Source organism: Syngnathus leptorhynchus, chromosome 13 (assembly GCF_054491065.1).
Source record: "Syngnathus leptorhynchus isolate UIUO chromosome 13, UIUO_Slep, whole genome shotgun sequence".
Classification (NCBI taxonomy): Eukaryota; Metazoa; Chordata; class Actinopteri; order Syngnathiformes; family Syngnathidae; genus Syngnathus; species Syngnathus leptorhynchus.
The window spans coordinates 8392397-8403111 of NC_141207.1; the positions used below are offsets into that span (position 1 = coordinate 8392397).

At 43.4% G+C, this 10715-nt stretch overlaps 3 protein-coding genes and 2 non-coding genes across 8 annotated transcripts; 3 read left to right on the plus strand and 2 right to left on the minus strand.

The window, feature by feature from the left end:
* Nucleotides 1-89: 89 nt before the first annotated feature.
* dtymk (deoxythymidylate kinase (thymidylate kinase)) lies at nucleotides 90-2576 on the minus strand. The gene is made up of 5 exons (XM_085928139.1): nucleotides 2221-2576; nucleotides 1529-1637; nucleotides 1162-1252; nucleotides 755-952; nucleotides 90-681 (listed from the first exon to the last, which is right to left on the minus strand). The coding sequence occupies exons 1-5, from the start codon at nucleotides 2348-2350 to the stop codon at nucleotides 529-531; spliced, it is 681 nt and encodes a 226-aa protein (XP_085784265.1). The 5' UTR covers nucleotides 2351-2576; the 3' UTR covers nucleotides 90-528.
* Nucleotides 2577-2908: 332 nt separating this feature from the next.
* Nucleotides 2909-2980, plus strand: trnap-cgg (transfer RNA proline (anticodon CGG)). The gene has a single exon. It is a non-coding gene; the product is annotated as a tRNA-Pro (tRNA).
* Nucleotides 2981-3485: 505 nt separating this feature from the next.
* Nucleotides 3486-3557, plus strand: trnap-ugg (transfer RNA proline (anticodon UGG)). The gene has a single exon. It is a non-coding gene; the product is annotated as a tRNA-Pro (tRNA).
* Nucleotides 3558-3809: 252 nt separating this feature from the next.
* Nucleotides 3810-5773, plus strand: LOC147047460 (uncharacterized). 2 transcript variants are annotated; one of them, XM_085927719.1, is made up of 4 exons: nucleotides 3810-3866; nucleotides 4443-4796; nucleotides 4881-4976; nucleotides 5056-5773. In XM_085927719.1, the coding sequence occupies exons 2-4, from the start codon at nucleotides 4450-4452 to the stop codon at nucleotides 5087-5089; spliced, it is 477 nt and encodes a 158-aa protein (XP_085783845.1). In that variant the 5' UTR covers nucleotides 3810-3866; nucleotides 4443-4449; the 3' UTR covers nucleotides 5090-5773. The 2 variants fall into 2 exon arrangements, with proteins under 2 accessions (XP_085783845.1, XP_085783844.1); XM_085927718.1 differs by having other exon boundaries at nucleotides 3818-3866; nucleotides 4426-4796; nucleotides 5056-5772.
* Nucleotides 5774-5922: 149 nt separating this feature from the next.
* On the minus strand, nucleotides 5923-10660 carry rab6ba (RAB6B, member RAS oncogene family a). Of its 3 annotated transcripts, none has more exons than XR_015067948.1 (8): nucleotides 10330-10660; nucleotides 8451-8509; nucleotides 7783-8005; nucleotides 7557-7668; nucleotides 7217-7310; nucleotides 7062-7128; nucleotides 6597-6758; nucleotides 5923-6483 (listed from the first exon to the last, which is right to left on the minus strand). XR_015067948.1 is itself a non-coding variant. In XM_085927716.1 (8 exons), exons 1-8 carry the CDS (start codon nucleotides 10397-10399, stop codon nucleotides 6694-6696), a joined length of 627 nt encoding a protein of 208 aa, XP_085783842.1. In that variant the 5' UTR covers nucleotides 10400-10660; the 3' UTR covers nucleotides 5923-6693. The 3 variants fall into 3 exon arrangements, 2 of the variants coding, with proteins under 2 accessions (XP_085783842.1, XP_085783841.1); XM_085927716.1 differs by having other exon boundaries at nucleotides 5923-6758; nucleotides 7783-7888; nucleotides 7952-8005; XM_085927715.1 differs by having other exon boundaries at nucleotides 5923-6758.
* Nucleotides 10661-10715: the final 55 nt, after the last annotated feature.

Sequence of the window (10715 nt, forward strand, 5' to 3'; positions counted from 1 at the left end):
AAACTAAATAAATATTTCATTTGTCCCTCAATTGATTGCATTCTATCATTTTATTTGATACACTCCCACTGCTATTTCAGATATTGCACGAAAGTACGACCTACTATAACATGTACAAATTAAAGGACAACAGCGCACCCTAGAGCTGATTTTGTGTAATTACCGCAGCACTTACTGCATTGGATTGCTTCCAAGCAAATAGTACGATCACTTTAACTTTAGCATAAGCTATCACGTGGTCTGTGTATAATATAACTCTAAAAATGACCATGTATAGTAAGGCTTTTTTTTTTATTGTGTAAAAAAAAAAAACATGTATACTAAGGCTACAATGAGCAAACAAATGTGTGACCTTAGTCTGAAAAATACGGTAATTGCATTTTTTTTCATTTTTTTTTTATTTCAATGGGGAAAGATGATTTATGATACAAGCCTCGTCTTGAAATGACACTGCTGTTTCATACGGTCCTCTTCCGTAATAAAAAAAACTGACGATAAAACATCAGAAAATAACAACTTGACTATGAATCATTCTAATGTTGTGATTCTGGGGTTGGACAAAATTAAGCTATTTGTCCAGAGCTCACCCAGAGGTTGCGTCTGCGCGATGCCGATGGTGTCCAAGCTCTTCTGGGCGATGTCATTGTGAACTTCATTCACACTCCCGGACGCGTCCACCACCTGCACGGGACACTTACGCAACATGAGCCAGGAAGAGGACCTCATCACCAAGCACGGTTTTTGCCATATTCACCTTCCAGTTGACTGACGGGTCTTTCATGAGCTGATTGAAGCGGTCGAGCACGGCGCTCTGGAAGGTGGCGTCCTCGTAGCGTTCCTCGCCATAGCGACCTCGCGAAGCTGCTTCAACCGGGCTCAAGCGCAGGAACAGGACAATGTCTGGCTTGGGTAAACCCACATCTGGACCGATGCACCAATCTAGACTGAAACCCTAAAATTGAGACATTTCCTAAACGAAATGACAACTATTCAAGTCAAACAAAAATTCAAAGCTGTGAGTAAAATGAAATTGTGACATCTTTTCTCATATAATTCATATCATATATCTAGTCAAGTAAAATTCAACAAGTTTCTTCATATAAAGTCACTAGCCTAATGCAAAAGTCAGACATTTTTTTTTTGGTAGTACATTGGCCTCACCGGTTTGGCGCTGGTGAAAGCAGCCCCAGAGAAGGCGTAGCGGTCCACCACGAGCGTGGTCCCTCGCTCCAACTTTTCTTTCATCTCAGGCCTGCAGCAGAAGATGAGAAAAAGTGATGGTGTTACTCCAAGATAAATGCTTGAGTCATCCATTTGTGAGGAAATAGTTGGGACTACCACTAGAATACAGTTGCAAAATTGGGAGACGAAAAGGGAAAATGGCAACGTCGCGGCAGGCGGGCGAACGCTCGTGAGTCGCCAAGGCTAACGTAGCCGAAATTCTCAACAGAAATGATACTTTCGATGGAAAAAAAACCACGGGGATCCGCGGAAAATTCTCACCCCCCGTTCGACACCCTTGACTTACACCATTTCCCACCGGTTAGCGGAAAAAAGAAGGTGCACTGTGTGGTCGTCCAGGTCGCTCTTCTTCTCCAGGTAAGCGCTGATCAGCTTTCCGATCGTCGTGCTTCTGTCTACCGACAAACAAGCACAAACATTTCACAATTTTTTTTAACCTTTAAGCATCATTTTACCCTGAAATTTGATGACATTGCCTTTAGCAATCCAGTACAGACAATAATACGATATGCATAGCACATACTAAATATTTGGAGTCTTGAAAGTGACTGACAAAGATTTGTGTATTTTTGTGTATTCAGACTGTGTTCGAGAGGAATTCATACAGCCAACACCACATTTGGGCGAGCTCCCGCAGAAATACACAATTTTGACCTTTGAAGAGGTCAGAAAATCTCACACCAGTTTAAGGCTAATCATGCAAAAAAAACATAACACTGTCTGACAATGGCTCATTCGAAAACAAGTGGTATAGAGCATAAAAAATAGTTTCGCTTGTTCTCCCTTGAAACATTGAGGTGTTTTTTTTATAGCAGTATAGTAAGTATAGTATTAAATAGAGGAAATATCGTATTAAAAGATTTATCGTTCATCATTTTGTACAGACAGTCATGAAGAATGTGTGCACAGGAAATGGACAGTATGAAGGAGAACGGAGCACGTCTACGTAAGCTACCAAAAGTTCGTGTCGGGGCTCACTGGGAAATCTCATCATCTCCGCCGGTTGTCCTCTCTGTTGCAGTGCCTCGACCAGCTTCTGGCACTGCGTGGTTTTGCCAGCTTTGTCCACCCCCTCGAGCACGATGAGAGCTCCTCGCTTGGCCGCCATGTTCTTACAGCGCCGGAAAAACGTAGATGCGGAAGTTAGAAGTACTATTTCCCGTGTGGATTTTTTTGAATTGTCTTTATTATGTGTACTATGTTCTTTACATTTGTGAATTGTCTAAATTATGTGCATCCATTGCAGCCTGGTCATCCTGGAAGAAGGATCCTTCCATCTGTAGTCTCTTCTCAAGGTTTCTCATTTCCCTTAGTAGGAGTTTTGATGTTAAATGTTGAATGATGTACAGAAGTCAAATTTCTTGTTTGGCATGCTCAAACATGGCCAATAAAATTTCTTGGATCTTGAATGATGTGAAGTACTTTCTGTATCATGGGAGGGAAGAAGAACCACCGCCTCTTACGTCATCACGCAGAGAGCGTAACCAACCGGAGAAAAAAGCGACGTCGACTAAGCTAGAGAAGCTAATGCAGCTTTCTCGCAATTTGTCTTAAGTCATATAACTGTGGGAAACGGGAACGGAATTGGAGCAGTGAATGTAAAATTTGGCGAAAACATGATTTGGTATTACTTTATATATGAAATTGGTGGTCGAGAGAGGCACGTGGCTCGTTGGTCTAGGGGTATGATTCTCGCTTCGGGTGCGAGAGGTCCCGGGTTCAAATCCCGGACGAGCCCATTATTTTGGTTGTCTCTACGAGTCAAGACGCAAGAATTCCGTCGAACCGGTTTATGTTGATTCGATTCTCACGTTTAACTTGAATATTACATTTTGTAGTCGTTTTTGGTACAAACTTAGCTTCTGTCACTGTGACTACTTTGAATAAAGTTATTGATGATGTAAATCATAATCCGGAAAAAATTCAAGATTTATAAATAGGCTCATTTAAGTAAATGATAAAATACCCCATTTTAAACATTGGTAGGGTGTTTCGTTTCAGGAAATATATTGCCACCTTTTTGTCGACAAATTGTTTGAAACGCTTAAAAGACCTTAAGAAACGGTAAGTGGCAAAAAATACTTCATCTGAATTTGAAAGCATTTACACAGGGGACTGTCTTCAACCCTGTCGCTAATTCCTTTCGCGTTCGGCATAACAGCTAAATGTCGCATGAGTCCAGGACCCAATGCAGCGAACAACGTATAAGATTGATTAAAGTATTTATTCTCTCACATGAATGTGGCTCGTTGGTCTAGGGGTATGATTCTCGCTTTGGGTGCGAGAGGTCCCGGGTTCAAATCCCGGACGAGCCCAAATTTTTTTATTTCATGACGTAATTTTATCAGACGATGAGGCTCCAGTCTCTATTAGCGACGTATTAAAGTGTCGGATGCGCTTGGGTCATCTGCTCCTAACAAAAGCTCGCCCGCCCGCCTCCTCAGTGCTGTCTGCCTCCACAGCTGCCGTCCCAGCCAGCCAGCAGACAACTGGGCTGGGGAACCGCCTGCCCGCCCGCCCCCACAATACAAAAGAAACAGGCTTCGCCGCCTTCATTCATAAAGGAAAACCTCTCAGCAGCCATCACTCAAGCTTTGCCATTGGATTTGATTTCTTCTCATCAGGTAAGTACATGTTTGTTTCTTTGTTTTTTGTGGGTGACGGGAAATCGGCAGAAGTAATATTTGCTCAGTTGTAATTCAAGTTGATCAAGTAAATGTGTTCAATCGCTGGATATTAAAAGTATACAATATATCACAAAATACTCTTGGGTGCATTTTAAACAGGCACATTTAAGTCAATTAGTTCAAAGAAATTGAAATGACTTACCCAATTATTGTACAAAGATGGAGTAATAATACAGTTTTTCTTGTCATATTAGTAAACAATAAGTGAACAGCTGTATAGTAAAAACGGTAAAAAAAATTAAAACTACTTACTCACCCAGCTTTAGCTTCTTGTGATGACATGCTGATGAGAAGTCAATGAGTAGCTCTTTACTAAATCGTTAAGAGTTCCGTTTTATGCCACTTTTTTTTTATTTAAAAGTCAAATCAAAAAGGAAAACAATCCACCCATGTGGAATTTCTTTCCTTTCACTTTCCAAACAACTCTACATTGTCCAGCGTGTGTGAGCGCTTGTCTCCATCGACAAGAAGTAAACATGAACTTGCAACCTCGCAGGGGAACGTAGCTGGAAGGTCCTCCATGGTGCTGTGCGGTGAGGGCGACTGTGGCGTTTGCCTGCAGACCTTCAACAGGGTGGAGCGTATCCCCCGGACGCTGCACTGCCGACACGCCTTCTGCCAGACCTGCCTGGAGGCCATGGCGCTGCGTTCGGGGCCCGGAGTTGTCGGGCCGTCGTCGCTCAGCGTGCGTTGCCCGCTGTGCCGCCGCGTCACCTGCGTGCAGCGGGGCCTTAGCCTACCAGAGGCGCTGTGGGTGGACAGCCACCTGTGGGAACAGATACCGAGCGACCAAGAAGACAAGGATGAGGAAGGCAGGATGAATGAAGACAGAGAAGAAGCGACAGAGACCGCACCCCAAGCCAAATGGTAGCTCAACAAATCATCTATGTATTCATTTTTACTCAGTTATGGTTATTTTTTTTCAATTGTTTTTCAAAATCCATCTCTCAGCAATTCCTCCAGGAACAAGGTCAAATTCCGGTCCTTCTTCCGCAAGTTTACGTTGACCAAGAGACCCCGAGAGAGAATCGTGCCCAGCAGTAACGTGTAAGTCGGACACCTCCCCTTCAATGAGGACATTGATAAAAACGCGAGATAAATTGGCTTTTCTTTTCTATCCTTGCAGGGAAATGAAATCCTGGCGCAGGCTCTCCAGTTGACGAAGACGTTATGAAACCCGTGACTTCTACTTATTTATTCTGGGCTTAGTTCTCCCAGCTGCTGCTCTGGGATTTGCTTCAACACAGACTAAAACACATCCAGGAACCCCCCCCGGGGAACAGATGGCTTCCCTCAATGTTCCCTGAACACCAAATAAACAGCATTCTTTATTTTTATTTATTATGACAAAGTAGCTGTCGAGAGTATTTCTTTGAGTGCGATCTGCTAGCATCAGCTTTAAGGGACAACAATCACGAGTCTTACTTCTGGTGAATGTTATGCTAGCTTTGTTATCTTTCATCACCGAGTAGCTGTGAGAGGAATTTCATCGCTCTATTTTGGTGGTATCTTACAGTTTTACATCTTCTTGTAGACACCGACTGCTTCTTCTGCCAATGTCACAACAGAAGCATGTGACAAAAGGCTTGCTGGAGCATGAAAAGGGATTATGAAGGGCATTCATCTAGCATCTGGCAGAATCCCAGTTGGGGTAATATGGAAATATTGGATCATCACTTTCATTAAAAAGCAAATTCAAGATTTCTCAAAGAATCAGGTCTCGAGTTTCGGGTCACAGTTGATGACGCAAATTTGGGCCGTGGTGGTTTCCCAGTGGCGTGGCGCAAAAGATCCGTTTGTTGGCGATCCGGTTTGATGTGAATTTGTTGGAACAAGTCAGATCAGCAAAGTGACAGTTTGCCTTCGAGGGCTTTTTTTTTTTGGGTGAAATGTTGCCATGTACGTACAATATTTGACCTGGACAAAAGTCAGGACCAAGATTTGGATTCTGGACTGAGAATTGGACTAAAGAGACAGAAGTCTGGACCAAAAATTGGTATACGAGAGAATTTTTAACAAGATCAGCATCAATGTCTGAACCAAAGTCCAAGATATGATGGCAAGACATGTTTAATGGAGACATCGTCATTGTGCTCCGTCAAGTTGATGAGAGCGGCGATCATCGCTGCCCCCTTGGTGTACAAGCATCACCACAATGCTCACAAACAGGAATAAATACAAAGAACAGTCTGTAGAATCCTCTTACGATCAAGAAGAAGAAAAAAAAAAAAAAGTGCTCATCTGATATTAAACCATTTGTAGTCTCGTCATAATTCAAACACAGTCGTCTGATTTTCAAAGCGTATTTGGGTCGAATTTGGACTCAAATATTATTTACAGACAAATTCCCGGTTTCAACAGTGACAATGCCAAAATGTTGCACAGAGAAACACAAACACGATGAATCAAAACAAAAGTCCAACATTAGTGTGTGTGCGTGTGTATGACGTTACCTGCCATAAAGCCAAGCATGCATGGATCGTCCCAAAAAAAAAAAATCGCTATTGTTGCCGTCTGTCTTAAAGTTAGGGGCCTCCAAACATGAATATAAAACCTGTATATAAAAATACAAAAACAAACTGACTTGATCAAGACAAAAAATAAAAGAAGAGTAAACTTGTTTTTGGCAGCTTCAGCGTCGACATATTCCTCTCTGGAAGCACTGACCAGCAGTCGGGATGGTAACCAATAGGAAGCCTCAACATAAGAAGCGTGGAGGGGGGGGGTGCACATGATGACCGCTTGCAACTGATGCTAGCGGCTATTAGCAAGAGCAGCCAGCTTCATCCGTAGGTGGCTCGTGTGCTTTGTCCAGCTTGATGTCGATCACTGGAGGAGATTATGAAGGAAACCATCATGGAAAGAAGATTTTTGGAGACAAGGTGACACTTTCAAGTTAGGCTAGGTGAGGGAAGTTTTTGTACTGTAGTACCTCCTTACAACCACATGATGGTGCTGTTTAACTTCAGTAAAATGTCTACTAAGGCTTGATGATCAAGATCACATTTTGGGCGTCATTGAAATATTTGCTAGTGTGACCTTCCATTTGGATACCGACTGCGCCACTTGGCGTGAAGGCTGCAGGACAATGATACAGCTTAACTTTTTCTGAACACATGAAAAAAAGGATACTGCCTTCTTTGCCGGTCTCCTGAATGCCCTCAATGCCGGGAAGAGCCGAGGCCACGCGGCGGAACAGCTGCAAGAAAAAAAAAACAAGAGTCTCAAAAACATTCAAAGTGATTAATATGAAGACTTTCATTATTTGAACTTTATGTCACCAAAACCTGTTTGACGTTGTGACCCGTCTTGGCGCTGGTCTCCGTGAACATGACGCTGAGCTCTTTCGCTTGCTGCTCGCCTTCCTTGACGCTAATTTGCCTGGGAAGCGGACGGAGACAGGAAGTGATGACACGACTAAACCAGCAAAAGATTGTCGTGCTTATTAGCAACATTCGACTCCACTGAACAAAATCAATCTGAGCAAACAAATTCATTTTACATAACAACGTGGCTAACAACGTCGAGGCTCGCTCATCGTCGTCATCGTCGTCGTCACAGCTTGCATAACTCTGGTCCTAAAATACACGAGAGGTCTGTTTCTCCTGGTGGGCAGCACGTATGTACCTCTTTTCTGCCAAGTCCGTTTTGTTGCCCACCAGCATGACGATGACATCACTTCCTCTCTCTGTCCGCACGTCGTCAATCCATTTGGTCGTCTGCCGGAAGGAATTTGCGTCTGTTGACACAAGGCCAGGTTTTGACGAGACCACGGCTGAACCACATTTATGCGATATAGAGAGAGAGAAAAAAAAAAAAGATGGCTCCCAGAAGCCATTTTACCGAAACCTACTGGTGATGTCGTAGACCACCACGGCCACCGTGGAGTCGCGTATGTAGCTCGGGATGAGGCTCCTGAAGCGCTCCTGACCCGCCGTGTCCCACAGTTGCAACCTCACCTGCCATTTCGAGACCGGCATGACATACAACGTCACAAACGCAGAGTCGAGTCGGCGGCTTACCGTTCGGTCCTCCAGGTACATGGTTTTTGACAGGAAGTCGATTCCGATCGTCGCCTGGAGGGAAAAGAGGAAATCCAGAGGTGAGTTCATAAAGCACAAATTGAGCAACTTAAAAGGAAGCCGTTTAGTAGTAAAAGCTTTCTGACTTGCTTTTGGCTCAGATGTTAAAAATAGCTGTATTTGAACCCACTGGATCCTTGTAAATTTTTTACAATGTCTTTTTGAATGATTAATGATGGGGGCCGTCCTAAAAAAGAAATAAAATGATGGACGGATTATCCAGACCAAAGGATGCCAAGCATCTTATTTTCACTTTCCTCCCAGATTTCAAAACACAGACCAAATTTATTGAACAATTGTATATTTGTCACGATATTAGTGGCGCTAATCTGATTACTCCGAGGTAATAGCTTGCATGTGAACACCACTTGGAAAGGGCTTTTGAGAGCTTTACTTTTGCTCGGCATACAAGACAATCCAAGGTTTAATTCTTTTTTACCTGGTACGTGCTGTCGAAGCTGTCGTACATGAAGCGCGTGATCAGCGACGTCTTTCCCACTGCAAGAGAAAACAAAAATATCTAACGGTGCCCAAAGGGATCACGCAGACTCTTATCAGGAATCCACGTCATCAAGCCAAAATGAGCTCGCCAAGATTTTTAATCAAGGAGACTAATTACACTCGCCTGCTGTGCATGTCTGCCAGGCGCAATGCGATGCACAGATAATGATCCTCCTAATGACGCCTCGCTAATTTTTTTTAATCACCGCATCATATGAGCTAACTTTAGATAAACGTAGCAATCAACTTGCCGTCAGCGCTATCAGGCACTGACACGCTCGAATAGATTTCTCTGGCAGATTTTGCTATTTGGATTCTGTGAAAATCCATTTCAGCTCTGTTGTGGGCTGATGGAGAATTGTGACTGTAGGCCAAACGAGAACACACACAAACACACACATATATTGGAGGACACAATAACAAAAGCAGCCAGGTGTGATGCCCCGTTTGCCTCATTGCATTCGCCTCAGGAAAACCCGAGATCGAGTCTGTTATGACAGGACACACTTGTTGTTTTAATGCGTCCAATTAGATTGTGTCCTACAGGCAAAGGGAGCACGCAAAAACACTCACGCTGCTTTTTGCTATCAAGCTAACTCAACCTGTGAGCCAACTGAATCAAATCATGAGTGCAAATGATAGACTGCTAAATTTGGAGCTAGTTTAGCACAATCCAAACAGCCCAGGCAATTGACATCAACCCAAAAAGTGTTTGTTATTGCTTATAGGTGCCACAAGATGGCAGCAAAGCACATTTTCTTTTAGAAATGAAGCAATGAGATGTCACAATGAACAGTTTCATATTGGACCTGTCTTCTAATCTTCCCTTCTTGGTTGTTTTGACAATTGTGCTGACTCACTGGTCAGACCAATATGCTGCATTGCAAGTTCTAGTTGCCGCACTCAACATCAATCGGGACGTGTGAGCAGGAAGCAGTGGCCTACAAACATTTCCTCACCGCAGATAACCATAAAGTGTCCCTTATCTTTAAAATTCAGCTTAAAGGAAAACTCAGGTCACTGGAGTACTGTTAACCTTTAGCTTGACTCATGATTTATTAAGTGCATGGGCTGGCATTAATTAAATCAACATTTCCGCCACCCAGTGTTTCTGTTTAAAATGTCGTGATTTTCCAAATCCGCTTTGACCTTTTAACCGTTGAGGGCACCTGCAATGTGAATCAAATCCTCACATTAGAAATTTGCCCTCCTCTCAAATTCACAATGAAATTTCAGTTAAAAAAGAAAAGAAAAAAAGCATTACACCAAAAGTGAATGTCGATTTGAAAGCTTTTAAAGTGTACAGTGTAAAATTTGGACTAAAGACATTTCCCAATAAGCACAAAAGCTTTGATGACTAAATGACGTCATAGTGGAAACCTTGGAATCTTAAATAAGGATCTCGTGGGAGGCAGCTGCGTAACTGAAGGTCTATTTTGGAACCTGGTTAATGAGAAACCTTTAAAAAAAAATCCCGAACCGAAAGCCTATAAAAATTTTGCCACGTCCAACAAGCTAAATGTGTCAGACCAATACGTCCACCGCGTCACCCTAGAACTCCATTTTGACTCCTTAAACGTCTTCAAGTGAATGACAGCACTCTTTATATGTTCAATTGGATTCAAAGAGACGCCCTTATCATTTAAAAAAAAAAAAAAATCACAGTAGTGAGATTAAGCTCGCTTGAAATTGACCAAAAATGAACTTGGTGACCGGGCAGGTGCATCGGCATCACGTGACACCGCCCCCTTTCGTCCACAGAAAATAAACCCCCCAGAACTTTCGCCACGACACGTAAATTAAATGTTACGTCTTACCGCTTTGCTCCCCTAAAAAGACGAGTTTGAATTTCTTCAAAGGATTCCCATAGTCACTAGCCACCGACATGTTGACCAAAAAGAAGGGAAGGGTGGCCCCAGTGAACGCCGGAGAATGGACTCTTCAGGCTGTTTGTGCTGCCGGACGACGATGAAGGATGGTGGGGAGGGAAAAGGGCGGCGGTGTCGCACACCCTCTCCACTTCCTCACTACCTCTCTCCTTACGTCTCTCTTCCGCACTTTCTTGCTCACTTTATGACGGTGACAAGTCGCCCAAAACCCGAACGTGAAGCTCGCTCCCTTCCGGCGGGGGCTGCTGTGTAGTCTTGGGTGGGGACCGGTGACTTTCGTCACACGTCCCGAACCTTATGCGCATGCGCAGTCG